We start from the raw sequence: 21,408 nt of genomic DNA, 5'->3' as shown, positions 1-21,408 counted from the left end.
CACTTCATCCCACTGTCTGTGTCATTGGTGAAGATGTTAAACAGTACTGGTCCCAGTACGGACCCCTGAGGGACAGTTGTTTGTGACAGTTGTTGTGACCTCATATTTTTATGACTGGTGTCTTACGGTTAATAATGAGACTGAAACTATTATTAGCAGTATCATATCTTTATATCTCTTGTTGTTCTATAAATCCTGTTCTGCCTTTTGCCAGTTACATCTTGAAGTACAAAGTAGGCATGTTTCACTGTATTTGAAATGTAATCTCTTTTTATATTGTAGAAATTATAATTCAGCTGTTGTTAAAATGAAATCCTCTGTGGAGTGTGGTATAAGCATCGTACTGATGTAAAAGGAAGAGCTGAAGGAAGGAACAATATGGACCGCAGAGTCCTTGTGCTTGGAATTCCTGCATTCTGTTTTTTTTTAAATAAAAAGAGCAGTATGGAGCATCCGCCAGTATTCTAGTCCACAGAGTACCACTGAAGAAGTCTAGTTGTGTAATAGCCTGGTGCTTAATTTTTTTTTTTTTAAAGAGGAGAAATAAGTATCGAAAGTCATTATTCATGAAATGGAATAAACTGGAATTTCCACTTTAATTCGACTGTGGAAACTGCAAGTTCCCTGACTTGAAAAACAGCTCTTTACAACGTGTGCTGAACAGCACTATCTTGCTAAGTGTGCTCACGGTGCCAAAACATAGCTTTTAGGTTAAGCAAACATTAGTTACTGACATCACTGACCTGATAAACTGCAGAGCAAGCCTTTCCACCTCTATTTCGCTGATAAACTTTATCAAAAGATGGACTATTTGACAAAGAGCAATTTTCTGTAAATATATTGAATGCCATCCTCTTTGCTTTGGCAGTCAGTGCAGATCCAGCGTTAAATTAGGCTGACTGACCTAATACTGAACAGCAGCAGATGTGAAAGATATGGAAACTGTGTCAAGAGAGAATTTATGCTGTGGAAGGTGCACATCTCTTTAATCTATTAAAATCTTACGAACAGGCAGATAAAAATCTTTGTCAAATGTCTGAAGTTTTCTTCTGCACCATTCCAGATAAAATTCCACATTTGGAACAGCTGTAAAATTCTGAGTAATAGCTCAGAAACTTGTAATTAAATAGGTTATCAATTAAAATTTCTCAATGTGTTTGCCAGCTTGTTTTGACAAAACAAGTGAAGTATGGAAGTTTCCTCTGTCAGACCTTCAGGAATCCAGTAACGACTTGTAGCAGAGACATTCCTTAAAACATGAAATCTCGATGCTTTGGGGAGCTTAGTTACATGCTCTGTGTAAATGGGGAAGATGTAGGGGTATAGACTGTGTAACTCAGCATAGCTTTAAAAAACAAAGTATATAGCTGCAGAGTTAGGATCCGGATACAGGATGAAGCTTTAATTGGTATGTTAGTAGTTTTGGTTCTGTTGGCTTGACTGGACATACTGTTCTCAAAAGATTGGAAGCGCAAGGTGCTGCATGGAAGACTTGAATTTTCTGTAGGAAAAAGGGTGTTCAGTAATTTGCTTGAGGTAGTTGCAAGCGTTTGTCTTGGTTGAATTGCCAGCCTGTCTGCGCATTAGTCAGCCGGCATCATTTAAAAAAAAAAATCCAGACTGGAAGACAAGGAAAGTTCTGTTGGCTTACAAAGCTGTCTTCTGTTCTTAGTATGTAAGTGCAGTGTTTTAAATAAATTGGAAAATGAGAAGTGAGATTTTTACTACTGGATTTCACTGCTAGTTATGAGGAAGGGAGGCAGGCGAGTGCAATCTAAAGGTTGTCTTAAATTCAAAAGGGTATTTGGATATAATCAGATTTTTATTAGAAATAATCATAAATCTGACCTGTTGTTGAGCTCGAGCAAGCTAGCATTGGGAGAGGATGGAGGATGAAACGCCAGTCCGTAAGACTGCATTGGCCTACCTAGGGTCAGTGCTCAGTTGTAGTATTTTATTTTCCTAGTTATAACCCTGAATACTGATATTCAAAGAATTACTAACATTGTGAAAACTTTCATGACTAGAATTTAGACCTGCTTTAGGTACACATGTGCATACATGTATAAAAATAGATAAATTGCCACTGAGCATTCTCATTTCGGGCAATAACTTTTATTTATTACAGTATAGTAACAAAGTATTGTCAATATTATTAGATTATAAGATTGAGCTTTAAAATTGATGGCTAAAGTAATGTAAGACTGCATACTCTGCATTTTAGTTAGTTTATGTCTAAGTTTGCTAGAGAACTGCTTTGTTTTTATTTATTTTTACTTGTCAAACATCAGAACATTGGCTTTCTCTGAACTGACTTTGTCTAGAAACAACCCGAAGCACTTCAGGGGACTAAAAGAATTGGTCCGAAGCCCTTTGTTACCACTGCCTCTAGCAGTTTGGAAGTGTACGTTCCAGCTGTATGCTACGATGCCGTACTTACTGGGGAAGTGTAAAGAGCTGAGTACAGGCTTGTGCTCCTGTGTGCTGCACGGTGCTTTGGCATATCAAGGAAAGGTGAAACTGAGGTTAAACCTTTAGAGAACTTCCAAAGGCTTTGAGGGAAAGCTGTCGGTATTACAGCTTTCTCTCCTGGAAGGACTCTTGATGCTTAATCTGATAGGTTTCCTTCATATTTCACTTAAAATGGAGATGTAAGTTACAAAAAAAAAAAATGCAGGCATACAGGAAGCATATCTCGGAGTAAAATAGTTAACATGTGGAATGCTTGGAGAGCCAGTGTATTTACACTGATAAATACAGTGACCATTAAAGATCTATCTACACTGCTTATTAACTTACTCTGCTAAGTACGCACGATGAGAGTTACTGCTTCTGGTGCCTCAGCTGGTTCAGGTTACTGTATTATGCTGCAGATGGCTTTGCTTGCTTTCACTGTAGCTGATGTGGCTTACATAGCTTCTAGAAGGGCAAGGACTTTAGGACTCCTAAGAGTTCCTAAAAACAGGACTATTTTGAGGAAAATAACACACATTCATCATCTCTTTACTTTCTCTCGCCTGTGGAACCATTGGGTCAATCTGCTCTTACAGCTTTATTGAGGCACACAGGTCTTTGAGTCTTAGAAATACTTTATCCTCTGCGCTAGTAACTTGTCTATCCTCTGTAACATCAAGAAGAGGGAAATGTGATGAATCTGCTCCAAAAAATTTCTAAATATAATCTTAGCAATAAATGTATGTCAGCAAAAACATGACTGTGTTGCAGTTAAAAATGTTTGCTTTGTAAAGTATGTGTATGCTACTTCTAATATTACAATCTTTTTTCCTGCTTAAAGCTGAATTAAGCTTTGTGTTCACTGATAAAAACGTCCTTTTGACATTAATGGTAGCAGTTATATTGGTAGTGAAGATGTGTTTCCTTGTGAACAATGCAAAAATGTGTATAAATAAAAATATGCACTCAATTAATCTATGCATGTGTTTTGTTTTTTTTTCCAGTAAAATAAAGCAAGGTCTCCTTCCTAGCTTAGAAGATCTACTTTTCTATACTATTGCAGAAGGACAAGAAAAAATACCAGTTCATAAATTCATAACCGTAAGTTTACTGTTCCAGACTGCTGTATGAAAGCTAACTACTACAAGGTTTTTTTAACATTCTAAATGCAAGAATACAAAGCAAAGAATTTGTTATACATGGTTAGCTGCAGCAAGGAATGTAACTGTATTCCCTGCCCTGTACCCCCCAACACTTTTTCTGTAATTAAGTAAGAGAATGAGTGTACTAGCATTGTTATTCACTACTTTGCTGTGCAAAAGAGTATGCTTGAAAGCATCTGTGTCTATGGCAGGGCTGGATAGTATTTGCACTTGTGTAAAATGTAGTTGGACCACTGTGGATTTCAAATGACATTAATCCTTTGACATCAGACGCAGCCAAAATGGCAAAAGGAAATGACAAAAGGATCGATGAGGTGTCAAAATGTCTCTGTGTTGATAACGCGGTGACAGATGTCTCTTATCCTGATAAATAAGACTGAGCAGTAGAGAACTTGATTGTAATAGCATATTTTTTCATTTTAGTGATTATTGTTTTATTGTAATAGGCACTCAAATCTACAGGATTACGTACCTCTGATCCCCGATTGAAAGAGTGCATGGATATGTTAAGACTGACCCTTCAAACAACTTCAGATGGTGTTATGCTGGACAAAGACCTTTTTAAAAAGTAAACTTTCTGTCAATAATGTAACTGTATAATCGTGAATGAATGTTGTGTGTGTTACTGACTGCTGTCTTAGGAGAGGCATAAAGTATATAAATCTACGTGTAATTAGCAAGGGAGTCAAACACGCACTCGTACTGGTGATGTTTTCCTAGGAGTTTGTTCTCTGGTTTCATGCAATAGACAGATTGTGTGATCTCCACAAGAGTTTAATATATCAGTGGTGTTTGCATGTGTATCTGACCCCATACTGCAACTCTCGGTCAGATGCCAAATAAATTAATTGATGCAGCATGAAGTATTTAGTATGAGTACAGAAAGATTCTGTCTCGCTGCATCATCAGCTTTTAGTCTGAAGTTCAGGATGCCGCTTATGTGTAGTGAGACGTTCAGAGTATGTATGTAGTTAATTCTAAAAGTGAGTTTAAGAAAAACAGAGTGAGGTTAAATTGCAAGATGTGTGGAGATGAGAGCAGTTAGGACTGTAGACACTGCTTTGGCCTGTTTTGGAAAAGATTTAAGTGCCATATTTTAGTGATACTTTTTTTTAAGAAAAGTCTGTGGTCAGTTAGCTGAACAATATAAGCACTGTTCAGGTTGTCTTCAGTTCATTCCAAGCACACTCCTTTGCTCCCCTGCTTACAGTTTTTTGTGTGCCAAAAGATTGGAAGTTTAGAGGCTCTTGCATCTTGAAATGAAATTTATAGACTATTTTTGAGTCTATATGTTTATTCCATTTACAGGGTAAATGACATCATGAAAGAAGCAAGCTTTAGATATTAAGAGTATACTTTTGTCAAAATTAGTACAATTTTGTTGTTCTGCAGGATTTTTTGAATTTGTGAACTAATGCTGTTTAGTGCTATTTCCTCTCAGTTACAATTTGAAATATATGTGTGTGTATAAAAAAGGTGTGTTTATATAATTGCGTATATGTATTATATACATATAAGTATATAAAATACATGGTATACAGTAAATGCTTATACTGTATTATATATTTACATAGTTTATGCAAATATAAGCATAAAGTATGTATGTTATATATATTTTTATATATATCTAAACATTTTTTGAAGTACATTGAGAAAAAATGAATGTCTGTGTGTGTGACAAAATAACAAACCAGTCAACTCCGTAATCAAATGTGGGCTACTTCTTAAAGGTACAACATGGACTAACTTTATTCCTGTGTTTAAGTTCAAGACCAGGTCTTCACTGGTTATTTGTCAGCACTGTAAAACCTCTAAATTGTTACAGAGTCAGAAACCTTCCTGGGTGTATGGTTGGATTGGAAAGGAAATGCTTTTGCTATTATGCATTACATTTATACTAGAATTGTATCTCTAGGATTTGATCCTCTGTGTGAGGGGAGTGGTTGTTAACTGTGATAATTTGTGGAAAGCTTACATGGTTGCTTCTTGCATAGGAAGAGTTTGGAACATAAAGACTATACAGAGGGTGGAGAGGTGAATCTCTTCACGTAGTGGATTTTCCTTCGCAGCAGCAGGTGTTGACCTTTTTTATAAACTAAAAACGCCCAAACTTCAGTCATCCGTTCCTCCTAGGCACACAGCATTTGCTGTGTAGAGACTCGTACAAGCTTCCTGTATCTTTCGTTCTTCTCCAAGTGTTAAAGGTATGAAATAGAATGATGTATCTACTCAGCTGTACTTACCTCAGGACTTTGAAGCTTCAGTTCCCTAAACGTAAAAGTCAATGGTGTACTTCTCCTGTTGAATTTGAATCCTAAGCTGCTAGATCAAATAAAGCATCAAGGATAAGTGATGTGGAGTAGCGATAGCATAAGCTTGACTAAATGAATCAAGTGTAATAGAAGTTACCTGTAAAATATTTTAGCTCATGCATCTGTACTGCATGTCTTTGTAAGAGAAGTTTCAGTTTAGAACCACCTTTTTTAGTGGTTCTAAACATTAGACTCCGATTTGACTAAACTTGCTTTATTTTGAAGATTTGTGGCTTTACAGTGCTCTCCACTTAAATAAAAATTTGGAAAAACAATCTCCATGTTACAGGCAGAACAGCTTGGGTTTTTAATCTTTCGTCTCTAGAGTTTCTTGAATGAAGGCTTCACTGGTGCACATTTTGGAGAGTGCTTGACAAACGTCTTGAATTAGCTGTTTGTGTTGCATCTATATAACATTAACACATGGTCTTTGTAGCATGAATGGTACCTCGCTGAGAACAGCCTGCTTACTGAAAGCAGCGCAGCATGCTGGTTAGCTTGCTATGAATTTTTTTCTTTTTTGGTGCCCTAGCTATGGTACTACTTAATAAAGTAGTCGTAGTACTATCTAACTATTGTTAGATGAACCGTAGGCAACCTAACAAATACGGAAGATTGTGCACTCTAATCTTCCTCATGAAGTGTGCGCATTTTGACATATCTTTTTTTTTAGATCTGCTTCTGTGACATTGTAGTTAATTTGTAGAAAAATTTCTGATAATCTTTGTAAGACATCCTCCTACCCTTCTTAGCTCTTCCTTTAACTCACAGCTCGTTTCTAACAGAAAAGTAAAAGAAGACTTGCAAGAAGCCCTGTTTCTTAACTAACAACCTTTTGGTCAAGGCGGGGGGGCGGGGAGGGAAGGCATGAGGCAATCAGAATTGAGGTATTTTGAGAATGGTGTACACTTCAATGAGATGATAGCTACTGAGTAACAGTTACAACTCTGAGATTTAACCTCGATTCTTTTTCAAAATGTCTTACTGGGCCTTGTAGACTTAGCCTTTGTCAGAAGGTGCTGTCTGTCCCCCTTTATTGACCTAGAACTGGGGTCTTGCTAGCCAAGTCTCCTCTGATCTGTGGGGAAGGAAGCAGCAATCTGGGTATGTTATGTTCTAAGCATAAACCTGACAATCTGTTGCTGCATCTCAAACAGGGTTACCTATTTGCTTCTGAGTGGCTGTGCTGCGCTCTCGATCTAGGTAGCAAATCCTGAGGAAAACTTCCATTTTAGATATGTTTAACCCAGGTATTAATAAATGTTTTCATCCTTTTTGAGCAGTTAGAAAGCTTTTGACAGAAGGTGTAGAGGACTTCTGCTATGTTACAATATTAATACCTCATTAGTCAAAATAATGTCACTTCTTTTTTCTAAGATGTCTAAATATATAGAACACTTCTACAGACCTAGTCTTGCTAGTTGGAAATGGAGTTTCACATTCCTTTCTGTAATGCTTATACTGTAGCTTTTTAAACAGGAGAAAAAGGTGTCCATCCAGCTATATATAGATAGCCTAACAGTTCTTCAGAATCGGTGGGAGTTCAGACTGTGTTTTTAGCAGATGTCTACTTTGTGTAGGGAAGCAATAATGAGCAATTGGAGCCAGAACTTGAAAAAGAATGGATAAATGTAACAAGTTGTAGGATAGAGGAAACACAGTAATCTTAACTTTATGCTACAGACCAAAGATTCAGTTTCCAAAAAAACCCCCAAACTGCTACTTTGAGGTTATAGAAGTCACTGAAAGTTGTTACAGATCACAAGATTTGCATCCTAATCTTCCTAACCCAAATGTATCAGGGAAGTTTTATGGTTTGAAAAGACATGTTTTCAAATGGGGGAAGAAGTGCTTGGATTGGGATTTGGCAAGACAGAATTTTTCAGGGAGAGATTATAAAGTTTGCAGAAATGGAAGAATTTGAAGTGGGAAGTCTTTAGTATACCTATCTTGAACATTGCTAAAGTACGTAGGGGATAAGGGCTATGGTGGTTGTAAAATTTGCGTGTAGAAAGATTTTTATTTATCAATATATTCATTTACTTAAATTCCTTCCTGTGGTCTTTTCCTACTGCTCCACTTCTCCTGAGCCTGGGGCCATTCATCTCTGAAGGGTTACCTGGAACATAAATCAGTTAGAAACTCTGGTGTGGGGGGGAGATGTCCATTGCAGAATATTAGAGGTTGTCAAGGCTAGTGTCCTCTATTGACTGAAAATATTACTGCCCCCTTAATTGGAGCTTACTAAGACACCTGTCGTCATGTCCATGCGGTAATTGGTCTGAATACCCATCTAGATTAATTGAACCCCATATTCAGTGTCTGTGAAATCATATGATTTGCCTGGGTTAAGAAGTACCAGAAGTCTGGGAACAGTAACTTATTGCAGAAATAGTTAATGCCCTTAACCAGCATAGCTATTTCTGCAGCGAGCTTCAATCTCTAGCTTAAAATGATTGAATTATTGAAGTGAGCATCCTAGACTTGGTGTGAATTGGTAAGTGTAGAAATGCCCTTCCCGTTTCAGAAACGTAATGTGGTGTCAGAGGACTGTATTTCAGTGCATATTGCCTTCTTGTTGTTTTCCCCACTTTGTGTTCTTGAGTTGTTCTGATAAGTTTAGGTGACCTTCATATTCACTGTCCAAGTGATTCAGACAACATAGAAGTGCATCTGAAGGTTGTTATTCCTTCTACACAGGTAGCTGCCATAACTTATTAATTACTTTTGAAAAGGGGTTGTTGCACCTGGAGTAGGTAACTCCAGGAGTTGGAGTAATTGGAGGCTCCTGGGAACAAAAATGAACAGGATTTTTTGCAAGATGTGTAAAAAAGGAGTGGATAAGCGTGACAAATTACAACAAAACCAACTCAATTGCTGTTTTAACATAGACTAACAAAGCAGCTTATTACAGACAGAGCAATTCTTAAGATGCCAATGTGTACAATGGAAACGTCTCTACTGTTTTTCTTTCACTCTTGGAGAGTAGTGCCTACCAGCATTTGAAATGGTTGTCAGTTGAATTTGGGATAAAGTCTCCTAAGTACAAAGGAGGTCAAACGGAACCTTTAAAAAAAAGAGAGGGATTCAAAGGGAAGATGATTCTGTCTGTTCACTAGTCTTCATGCAACTTCATTTTGAACTGATAATGACTTTTAATAATAGGATTATTGGAAGTATCTATTCCAAGTGAAAGTATTTCCCTTAAAATTAGTTTTTTGCTCTTCTGAATAAGTCTTCGTTGGAAGGATACGTGCTTATTTGTAATACGGGCCTAGATGTTCCTAACTTTCCGTTTGTCTGAATTAACGGTTTGTTTCTGCATAGTCTGAATGTGTTAACAAAATTGTTTGTTTGGTGTTAAACCTCCCTTTCTCTTCCTTGCACTGGGATGGGACTGTTAATACTCTTTATCAGGTCATATTTCAACTGGCATGATAACGGCTCCCAATTCCCACCCCTGTTCCTGCTGACCCCCCACCCACAGGCACACCACTTTCAGCAGCATGTCTCAGCTTGTGTTTTGATCCTTCCTTTCTTCTGTTTCTCCTAGATAAGTCCTTTCCTTTTTACCTCATCAGTTTTTTAAACATAGCAGATGGGCTGATGTTCAGAGGGTGTGGGCGATAATGTATTGTGGGTTAAAAGGCAGCAAAGATTCCTTAACTGGAGATAGTTTGAAGCAAGAGACTTGCAGTACTGCTTACTGTTCACTTTTGTTTAGTTTAGAAGATGTTATCGAGAACTTCCACAGGGTTTTGCTCTTATTCCAGTGGAGCCTCATTCCAGTTTGGTCTGTTGGCAGTGTTCTTGTTCAGTTCATGGTGAAACCAGTCGGAAGTGAGAGAAACCAACTCTGAACCTCAGAAGTCTGATCTAACTCTGAAATTAGCACTTCTTTGGGCAAGGGCTGGGTTAGTTGGCTGTCACATGTCTTGATCCTAAGAAATGGGTGGCCCAGATCCCTTTTGCAAGCTTAGATGTTACTCAAAGGCAAATTGGTAGTAACTTGCAGTACAACCTTACAGTTGAAACTTCAAGTAAGGGCTTTAAAAACGCATAAAAGCAAATGCAATGAAACAATTTGAAATATTTTTTAAAATCATTTATAACTTGTGGAGTGGAAAATTGGAAAGTCTTTCTAATGAAGACCTGTTCTTGTAGGCATATAACTTCAAGGGACTGATGGTCCTTATTTAAATAGCATGTAATTGCTGCTTAAGTAGGCTTTTTGACAGTACTTTTATACTAATAAACTTTTTTAACTTTTTGCAGGTGTGTACAAAGTAATATTGTGTTGCTTACTCAAGCTTTCAGGAGGAAGTTTGTCATTCCAGATTTTATGTCGTTTACTTCACATATTGATGAGCTGTATGAAAGTGCTAAAAAACAATCTGGAGGAAAGGTAACCTGTTTGTAAATTCAACTTCAGACTTCTATGGAGTTCTTGATATTAACCAAATACATTCTTTGTTAAGTAGACAGATATTTCTTAACATTTTTAGCAAAATGTTAAGCTGATAACTTGATAAAATAGTTTTGGAAGTTCAGTTATGTCTGCGACTTGTAAACTGTGTTAGAAATACAGCTCCTTACCTCTAACAATCTTTTACAGTTTTGAGGTTAGAATGAGAAAATAGTGTTGTTCTTCCTTTATTTTACATCGACTATAAAACTGCTATATCATTTCTCAAACTAAACTTAGTCTATAAAAGAATTATGCTACTCTACACAACTGGCTGGGTTGTGTGACAGAAATAATTGTCAACAACATGCCTATGTTAGTAGTTGAAGTTTAATCTAGTGCTTATTTTCAGTAAATTAATTGGAAAAACCCCAAACTTTGTTACAAGCCAAAATTTTACATTATTTGAAAATGCTAAACATGTTGTAACATAGAACAGAGATTCTTCTTAGAATGCGCTGAAGTTTGTACTTTGAAAAAATGTTTTATTTAGTAATGAGCTAGTGAATATAATAATTTGTAATGATGTTTTAGATACATTGGGTGATTATTAGTGGAATAATCCAGTTGTACCTTGTGTATCCTTTCCACTGGCATTTATTTTAATTAAACATATTAACATGTAGTGAAACATTTTGGATGTTGTAATGTCTCTGTTTTTATTTCACATTGTGGTAGGTTGCTGACTATATTCCACAACTGGCCAAGTTCAGCCCTGATTTGTGGGGTGTTTCACTTTGCACAGTGGATGGACAGAGGTATATTCTAACTTCTAGATTTTGCTATTTCAGTTATTTCAACTGTCTGACACATACAGCACTGCATGATATCTCGTGGTTTAATAAAGGAAAAGCTTTACTGGAGTTAAGAAGTAACACCCACTTGGTCATCTTTCTTAGCATTTTTTCAACTTCTCTGGTTAAGCTGAATTATTTTTCTATTTTTTATATAATATTACTTAAATAGTATTTGTAAATGCTATATTTAAGGCTGGATTATATTGCGCTTATGATCCAAACACAATAATGAAGCTGTGGATAATTTCAGTGATTACCGAAGGACGAGATAGAGACAATGCTCTACGTAGTATTATTCTTCGGAAGTTGAAGAGCTTTGTCTAATAATATAGCTCAAGGCATGGGTACTATTTTTTTCTGTAGGCCGTGATATACTTAAAAGTTAGTTTATTTTCTGCACTTTAATGTTCTTACTGTAGCATTATTGTATGATCACTATACATCACTGAAAAATTTCAGATCTATATTCTTTAAAACGAAGACATGGAAACTTTACAGAACTTAACTTGATTTTGCCTTTCAGGTTTATTAAACTTTCTCCTGTAAGGGTGTATATATGTCTTAGATATAGCTAGAGTGATTTTATTTTTATTTTTTCTTGAACTCAGTGTAGCAGAGACAGTTATGAGCCCAAATGTAAAAGAGTATCTCACACCATCTAGCTGAGAAGTAAGGTAAAATATTCTGTGTCCACCTTTGCAACTAGACAATGCGAGATACTCATCAGCTTGCACGTCTCTGCTGTCCTGCAGTTTGATAGGGTCATACTGCATATTCTGAGTACCATAATTTTTAGGTATTTGGTGTGTCCCGGGTGAATGGGGCATTCTTGAGAGAGCATCAGACTTGCTTATGGTGACTATGGATTGGGGTTCATTTTAATGTGATCTGTTAGGATCTGTATGTTTGTTTCTTACTAGCCATATGCTCTATAATCTCTAGGGGAAGAGCTGTACAAGTGACTTGAAGTATTTTCCAGCTCCCTGCTTAAGTGTCTGAATTATAATCTATTCGTAGTAAAACAGCCTTAAAATTAAAAATTTTCTTTTTGAAGATTTTAAATTAGCATTTTGCTTTGTTTTGGATATTATAATATGTACTAATGAAAAGTTTTTATAATGCTAATGTTTGTAATGTTTGATGTTGTGTAATGTTAGTTTTTTATAATGCCAAAATGGGTTTGTGAGTTTCTCTGAAACCATCCCACATTTTCTGCAAAGAAAAGAAGCAAATACACTTCTGATTTTGCCATCAGACAAGTGGTTGCTTGGAGCCTTTTGCTCTAGGTGGGGCATATGCTGCTTGTATGAGTCATTCTTCAATGCAGTCTGACTTAGATATTGAAAGTAATCTTTCCAAAAGATAGCATTTAATAATTGTAATAAAATATCTATGCCATCATCAAAGGGAATGTAAATACAGTTATTGAATTATTGCTCTCGAATTCCAAAACTGAATTGGATCTCATCTTTGTTTATATAGACATAAATATGTATAGTGGCTATATTCAGGTCAGCTGTACCCTCTTGGGTATGTGGTTTGCAATTGAGTAGGGTAAGTGTGATACTAGAGCTCTGAGGTCATTTTTTTGCTCTGGTACAAACCCATTTCTGAACTTGCTTTTATTTTGTTACATCTGCTGTAGTCACCAGCAAGTGACTTTGTTATGCTTAGCTTATGAAGGCAATTGTTAAAACCTTTAAATCTTTTCGTTCTGTTCTTTAAAATGAGACTTAATAGTAATATGCTTTTGGCTTTTTAAGTCTTTTTGTTAATAGTCCTAGTATGTTGAAGAATAGATGAAGCATTTAACACTCTACTTGCCACAGCTGGCAAACAGGAAACTTCAAACCTCTTCATCTGTGTTTTTCCCAGGCATTCTGTTGGTGATACCAAAGTTCCATTTTGTCTTCAGTCCTGTGTAAAGCCTTTGAAATATGCTATTGCTGTTAATGATCTTGGCACAGAGTATGTGCACAGATACGTTGGTAAAGAGCCTAGTGGACTAAGATTCAACAAGTTGTTCCTGAATGAAGATGGTAAGAGATACATAATACTTAATAATGCAAATACTCAATTTTAGAAAATTATAAAACAAGCTACACGGTTTTTGTTCAGTCTTTTCATTTTACTGTATCCTCTTAAGTCCTATTATTAGTCAGTCCCAAAATATCTTGCCATCACCAAGGTACACTTATCCTTTGTCGCGCATTTCTGTCTAATTTAGAAGGCTAGTAAAAGATGCTTTATTATTTCTGTTCTATTTGCTAGTATCCAGCTGTAGGGAAAAAACAAAGAATTTTGATAATGTGGGTATTTGAAATGTATATTTATTTGGTTGAGCTGATAGCAAGTGTTTCTTAATCGTGCCTTCTGTAAAACAATGGTGAAAGAATCAAAGATGTTAAATTGATTTTAAGAAACATGTGTATCACTTCCCTTCTCATCCCTCTGAGAAGCAGGTGCTGGTGCCAAAGGCTAGCACTGGCTAGTTTCCAGAAGACTAAATTGCAGACATCTTCCCACAGATTATTCTAAACTGAATTTGGCTACTGATTAAAAAAAATGTTTTTATTTTATTTTTTTTCCTGTGGCAAGAGTGCTTTAGCAAGAATTTCTCATACAGTACTTACCTAGATATTATTTCTTTTTAATATTCTATTAATTCTTAAGCATGTAAATGTTATTTTTAAAAACATTTGGCAAAAATCTGAGAAGGATGACTCATGTAGCCTTAGAGGAAATACTGGATGTTATCTCTGAAACACAAATGTTTCTTCTAGCGGATCTTTTCTCAGTAAGAGAAGAGACAATGTTTCTGTTGCCATGGTATTGCAATTAATATTTAATTAACAGATACTTTTGTCAAGGGCTGTATTGAATTCTGACTTAGATATCTGTGTTATTAATATAGAAATGATAAATAATTGTATTTAGTACATACCTTAAAATCATCTTTCCAAACTTCCAAATAATACAGATCTTGACAATTTGTTTCGTTTTTATTATGTTAGTAAGTGGTAATGAAATAACCAACATGTCTATATATTACCAAGAGGGAATTAAGCATTTTGTCAAGCTTTGCTGTCTTGTTTTTGCTTTCCTGGTTTTTCCAGATACAGTCTTACAGTGTGAAGACAACTGCCCTTCATGTCCTAAGAAAGCTTTCATATAAAAAAAGTTCTGATGGTGCTGAAAATTGCCCATTTTTTCCTTTGGATCAATATAGGTGTTTGATCTTTTTTATTTTTAATGAAATGACAAAGCATAGTAGTTATTTTCTTCTTTTTATTGATACTTTTAAAATTGAACTATGAGAGAAGATGAATTGTTAGGCTATGGTCTTTTATTATATTACTGTTAGACCTTAAGAGTGTTTATAAGACTTATGCAGTAAGAGTTGGGATTATTGAAAGTTTGACCAGTGTGCATGAGATTAATAGAGAGGACTAATTCACATGATAGAAATCCTAATTTCTAAGTATGTGCTTGTATGGCTGATATAACTGACATGAGAAAAATGTGCTAAAACTAACCTGAACAGCCTTTTATTTATACGGTGCTTAAACAAAAGACTGAAACAGAAGGTGCAAGTCTAATACGAACACTTCAGTTACAGGGAGAGAGAGGGAAGTTGAGTTTCTGCGAGTGAAGGAGGAGGAGGGAGGAAGAAGGGATTACACTTGTCATTTTAAATTGATGTATAAAGCTTGGATATGCAGAGTATTTGGCAGTTTGAACATACATAGCTACTTTGAAGATCAGATTTGAAAAGAAATATATACAACATAAATATTTATTTGCTAATTATTCTGCTATAGTTGAATTTCATGTTTGTAATCAGGATTTTATGAAGTGATATGCACGTATTTGAAAACTGGTTAGATGTGCATCTGAAGGTATTTTTTATAGTTACTACATTAAAGAATCCTAAAACGGGGTGTTCTTCAATTTCTTTGTTTACTAGTATTGAGATTCAAGCTGGAAAGAACGGAGAACATTTTAAATTATAGCTAAAAATGCCAACTTACAACAAAAAAGTGTTACTAAGAATCATGTGTGTTTTGAGTAAGATATGTGCTGTGCAATGGAAATCTGAATATTCACAAGGCTGCAGAAGTTTCCAATTTTAAAACTTCTTTTTATCAAAGGGAACATATGGCCCATCAAACAATTCAGATTTCTGGAGGACTAAAGCAATTCTTATGTTAATTAAAACCAGATTACTCTAGTTGATTGGAGGAGATTGGGAGTTTTATATAGTAAAATGTGTCTGAAATAGGCATCATCAGGAATAATTTTTATGGTCATCGAGCAGTATGCAGGTTTCTTCATGCCTATTGAGTTCATGTGGCAACATGTCTGACGATATGTGTATATATGTACAGTTAGTGTCTCTTATCCATACGTGGGACCTTCTCTTGATGATACTTGTTTGTAGAATTAGTCCAGTAATATAATTATTTATAGAACTTAGTCCAGTAATAAATGTTGCATTGTAATTGAATGAGGGATTGCCAGGAAATTGTTTGTTCTGCTGAAGGATTTTGTTAACCAAAGATGGAATCCTTTACTTAAGTTTTTACATTGGACAAAGACATTTTGATAACATCTTGAAAAGAACTTGTCAGGATGAACTGTTCTGTATATTAAAATGTCTGTACTGTGTATGTGTGGCAGCCTCTTGTACAAGAAAGGCCTAAGGCCAATGATGGACCAAAAAGGGCAGAACTGGCAGAGGAAAAGCACTGTAATTTGAGCTTATTTGGGAGAGGTCTAGTTCACATATGGCGTAACTGCATGGCAGGTTTCTAGAGCAATCATACTAATCACAGGATCACTAAGGTTGGAAAAGACCTGTAAGATCATCGAGTCCAACCATCAACCCAACACCACCATGTCCACTAAACCATGTCCCACAATGCCATGTCCACATGTTCCTTGAACACCTCCAGTGATGGTGACTCCACCACCTCCCTGGGCAGCCTGTTCCAGTGTCTCACCACTCTCTCAGTAAAGGAATTTTTCCTAATATCCAGCCTAAACCTCCCCTGGCGCAACTTGAGGCCACTTCCTCTTGTCCTGTCGCTAGTCACTTGGGAGAAGAGACCAACACCCACCTCACCACAACCCCCTTTCAGGTAGTTGTAGAGAGCGGTAAGGTCTCCCCTCAGCCTCTTCTTCTCCAGACTGAACAACCCCAGCTCCCTCAGCCGCTCCTCATCAGACTTGTGCTCCAGACCCCTCACCAGCTTCGTTGCCCTTCTCTGGATACGCTAATTGTCAAGCAGTTTTGAGGTATTAAAAAAATACATGTTTTTCACCGTTCAATAGTGATGTCCAGTGGAGAAGTTGTTAGGTAACTAAGTAAGTGATATTTGCTTTTATTTTGAATTTAGATATACCTGTTAAACATATTGTAGTTCTTTATGTAAAAGGCTGTTTCAGGCAAGTACCTCCTTCTCACAGGAAAAACAGAGTGCAGTATCAGTGAAGAATATATTTACTGTTCAGAGGCTGTTAGGTGGGTTGTTTATGCAAGTGACAAGTTGTTGAATCAGTGCTAGACTTAATTAGGGCACCCCAGTTAAAGTCGAAGGGTTATTATGACTTGTGCTTTCCATTAAGGATAAACCCATGAATTTACTCCAAAGTATGATGAGATGATACAGTAATGTAAGAGACTTGCAGAAAGGCTGTGTAGAAGATTCCCCCCCCCCCCCCCCCCCCCCCCAGTCTGAGCAGATCATTGCCTTTATTTGGTTTTATACAGAGAGTGTATGTGTGTGTTTTTGGTTTTAGTGGTGTGTGTCAGTTAGCTTTGCAGAGTTTGATACCTCTTTCTAAAGATTAACTGATGAATTTGTTCACCTCTTTGGCAAACTGTTGCAATTACAGTGTCAATCTTCATTCCTTATCATTGTACAATGTGGAATCCCCTTGCTGATGGCACCCACTCTGAGGTAAATCAGTAGTTGCTGCCACTTTAGAAAGAGACCTATGTATGACTTTCCTTAAAATTAATGTAGTGTCAGAACCTACACATCCCTAAGAGGTGAAAAAATACCTGGGAATGGAAGTAGTATTGACAGGAGCGGAAGACTTCTTTTGAAATTAGCAGGGATCTTTCAGAATGTAAGATTTTATTTAGGCATCCTGGCCCTTCAAAAAGGCCAGTATGTCTTAATGAAGAACCTCTCCTCAAACATATAGAGTAGAATATTTCAGTTGGAAGGGACCTATGACAATCATCTAGTCCGACTGCCTGACCACTTCAGGGCTGACAAAAATTAAAGCATGTTATTAAGGGCATTGTCCAAATGCTTCTTTAGCACTGACAGACTTGGGGCATTGACCACCTCTCCAGGAAGCCTGTAGCTGTTGTGGCAAGATAGAACGGTTGGTTATCTGTCAATGAGATATCTAGCTATGGGAAGTGTTTGGATAGTATTATCTGGTGCCATCCAGATAATAGTGAAAATTGCTTTCCTGGGAGCTGGATACCCTGACAGGGTTTATTCTTAGAAGAGGCAGCAGTGGATTAATGGAAGGTGTCCTAATCAGCTCTGTGATGTGCTGGTGTTAGGCAGCAGCAGGAGAGACCCTCAAAAAAGAGCGTTTGTTAGTGTGTGGTAAGCCAGGCTGCTGTACCTCCCCATAGCCGTTAAGGCTCCCACAATGATTGTTCCTTGCTGACCTGTCAAGGGGGCAACAAAGCACGACTTCGATTCAGAAGCACATTCAGGGAAGTCCAGGTTTCATTTCATCAGAAGGTTCTTACCATTCTTCATGTGAGGGCAGCAGACAGTGGTGTGTTGGTCGTGAAGTGGCCAGAACTGGTACATGTAGTTTGAGATGTTAAGCAGTGAGAGACAGGAATTTTCAGAGTAGAGGAAAAGGTGACCAAGAATGCCTTGTGACATTGAAGGTAAGTGGTGACATCTTCAAGGAAATGAGATGCAATAGAATTTCTGAGGGTATATTCTGTATGTGGACTTACCACATGGATTAACTTTTGAGTTGGTGAATGCTAAATATGCTTTTTATTCAAATATACATGTGATGCAGGGTTTAGGATTTTTTTAGGATTTTTTTTTTTGCTTTATACTGTGTGGCAGATTGAACCATAGAGATGTGCAGAAGAATCAAGAGCAAAGCATTTATAAAAATACTTTTAGAATGGTCTGTATATGATTGAGTTGTTAATGTGCCCAGCAAAATGCACAGCAAAAATGTTAGTTAAAAAAAAAGATAACTGTAGGAGGTAGATGTTGATGAATGAAAACTTGTATTTGGGGAAAAGTAAGGCAGCTGATAAGGACAGCTTTTTTGGAAAAAGAAGAAAAAAAAGAAAAAGGTGTTTCATTCACATGAGCAGCCAGGAATGACTGGGAATGCAAAAATACTGTTAATATGGAGATTAGTGATAAAAAAACCCCCAGACTTCAGTGTAGCAGGTATATGCAAGTCAATAATAAAGTAAGTTAAATTCTGATGAGGATGAGTGAATTGTTATTTGTATTTCAGAAGTTGCCAATAGAAACCTCTGATCCTTAAAAAGAATCAGGATTTTGTATTTATGTACAGCAAAAGGAAACTCAAGAACTGGCATTCTTTTTTTGAAGGACCTGCTTGAACACTTTTAAAATCACTGATACTTGGTAACTTGGAGGAAATATTGGAAAATCCCTTAGGGGTTGTTCCACTTACAAATGTTGCATTGATCAAATCTTGGAACACTGGAGAGGATTCGACATTTTCAAGAAAAGCAATGATGCCGAACAGATTGATTTTACTGGACTGTTAAGTAGCATTAGGCTGAGTGTCTTCCAAGCTGTAAAATATTTTGCTCAGAGTTAGAAAAAACTGTATAATGTTCGATTTCAGTGTTTTTGATTTAGGATTATATTCCGTAATCATAGCTTTAAGTCATACATTAATATTTATAATTTTTCACTTGAACACATGACTGGTTTTGTTTGTCGAATGTGGCTTGGGATATATTTGTAATTGAAAACTTTATTTCACAGACAGGCCTCATAACCCTATGGTGAATGCTGGAGCAATTGTGATCACGTCTTTAATCAAGGTAAAAAGTTCATTTTTAGTTTGTCTCGGAGTATTTTAGTAGAATGTAGAAAAAGTATCTTGTACAGATTATGAACTGTTTTCATTTTATGTGTGCAGTTTACTCATTAGCAGGTAGACAAACTGATGTTTTGGAGATAGTAACACTGCTAAACGAATGCAATATTAGACTAGCAATTTTTAAAAAGTATCAGTGCAGCTGAAAGACACTCTTTTTCCATAGTGTTTTTATTTTAGTTTGTTTCCTTCATTAACTGCACAGCACTCAATATTCTCTTGAGAGAATTGCCTCATACTCGTTAAATGCTAAGAGTATGTCCTCAGGAATATACTTTATAGCAGTCAGAAATATGTTTCTGAATGTCTAACGCTCTTCTAAAGCAGAAGGTTACAGGAGTATTTCTTGCTGTGTAGAAGAAATGGAAGATACTGTACTTTGTACAGGAGCAATGCAGCTATATTCGCACGTCAGTCTTAATGCTGAATTTGTCCGCTATTAACATACTGTCCAACTAAGTTAAGCATAACTTCTATGTTACGTAGTTTCTGTTGGGATGTTAAATGTGCTTTCTTAAGTAAGTGTGTTTGGAAACAGTTACCAGTATTTTGCTGAGTAAACTATAGCTGGATAATGACTTAACGTCTTTAGTCCATGATCTGTGACTTTTGGAAAGCTGTGTTTTATTTTTGCTTAGAATAGCTGTATGTATCTCTTGAAGTTGTAAACAGCATAAATGCTATGTAATGCTAATGATTGCCAGATACTTTACTTGACTTTTCTGCCTTTTTTGGTAGCCACTGGTAGAAAAACCTATTTATTTTTTTTAAGGGTACCTGCTTAGAATTGTGGGGAACATGACAGTCCCCTGGAGTTTTCCAGTAGAAAACTTCATAGTATTACTTCAGAGGTCTAAAAGTCTTCTTTCCAACCTTTGTCTTAGTTATGTTTCCAAGTGCACTAGCTACAGTGTGTTTTCTACCTCCTAATTCCAAATTGTTGATTTTAAAATTACTTAGATCATGATTTTCTGTTATTTTATATTTGAAGAAGGTGTAAGAACTCCTGCTTAAAGACATTTATCTTTAATAGCTGTAGGTGAAAGAAAATGGCCTTAAGTATGACAGGTAAATTTATTCACATTTAATACTTTTTAAAGGTTGACTGAGCATTGAAATTCACTTGGATAATAGTGAATTTTAAAATCTGACTTAACACATTTGTCTGAAATGTCAAAATGTTAGTCCTACTACAACATGCCCTCCTGGTCATAAGGCAAAACACAAGCATGTGCCTCTTGCAGAAGGCACATAGTTCTTGATAAATGGTGTACTTCCAAATAGATAACGTGGATTTGTTTACTGCATGCAATTGTGATATTTGTTAGAAGGCTGGGGGATTGTTTTTGCTGGGCATTTTTTATTTTTATTTATTTTTTTGCTGTAATGTTCTTACGAAGAGTATTGCATTGCACTGATGTTTTTGCATGTGGTAACTGCACGTCTAATGGACGCATATCATACTTATCACACTCCATTATTTGTTTTCAGTGTGATTAAAATGTAGATTATTTTATATACTACTTCCACTAAGATACCATTTATCATTTGAATAACTAACCAAACTAAACATATTCTGAAGAAAATTACATAGAGGGTCACAGGTACAAAGTTACTTAATAGTTGTATTTTTTGTGAAATAACTTCTTTACAATCTGTAACTTAACAATATTCCTACTAACTATTCAGTGATTTAAGTAATTCACATTTATATTTGATCTAATCTAAGACTTTTTTCTGGAAAAGGTGGCTTCATTAACCCATGTTTTGCCCTCAGTCCCTCTGCATTCAGTCTGTTTAAGGTGTTACTTGCATATCTTGAAGACTGCGTATGGCTCCTAGAGTCCAAGAAAATGAAAGGATTATTAAACATGGTCCAGTTCACCGTGTATGACAGATTTATCTAATGATAGCATGTTGATAGCTATGGAGAGAGTGTTGATGTATTTCAGTGTTAAGAATGCTTTTACCTCCTTTGATACCAATTATTTTATCTCTTTCTGAGAAATTTATATAAGAAGTCTTTCAAAATTTACATACGTTGTACTGAATTTAGTGACTGTTAGTATGCG

The 21,408-nt window shown here is 36.3% G+C and overlaps 1 protein-coding gene across 1 annotated transcript in view; it reads left to right on the top strand.

Moving 5' to 3' along the window:
- Positions 1-21,408, top strand: part of GLS (glutaminase) — a 68,629-nt gene that overhangs the window by 5,351 nt on the left and 41,870 nt on the right. The window contains 6 exon segments of the mRNA XM_059820103.1: positions 3,459-3,555; positions 4,064-4,185; positions 10,205-10,334; positions 11,073-11,152; positions 13,067-13,230; positions 19,222-19,280. Coding sequence (XP_059676086.1) covers positions 3,459-3,555; positions 4,064-4,185; positions 10,205-10,334; positions 11,073-11,152; positions 13,067-13,230; positions 19,222-19,280 — 652 coding nt within the window.

This window comes from Gavia stellata, chromosome 8 (assembly GCF_030936135.1).
Source record: "Gavia stellata isolate bGavSte3 chromosome 8, bGavSte3.hap2, whole genome shotgun sequence".
Lineage (NCBI taxonomy): Eukaryota > Metazoa > Chordata > Aves > Gaviiformes > Gaviidae > Gavia > Gavia stellata.
The sequence above is the reverse complement of the archived record's forward strand: the minus strand, read 5'-3'. Positions and strand labels throughout refer to the sequence as shown.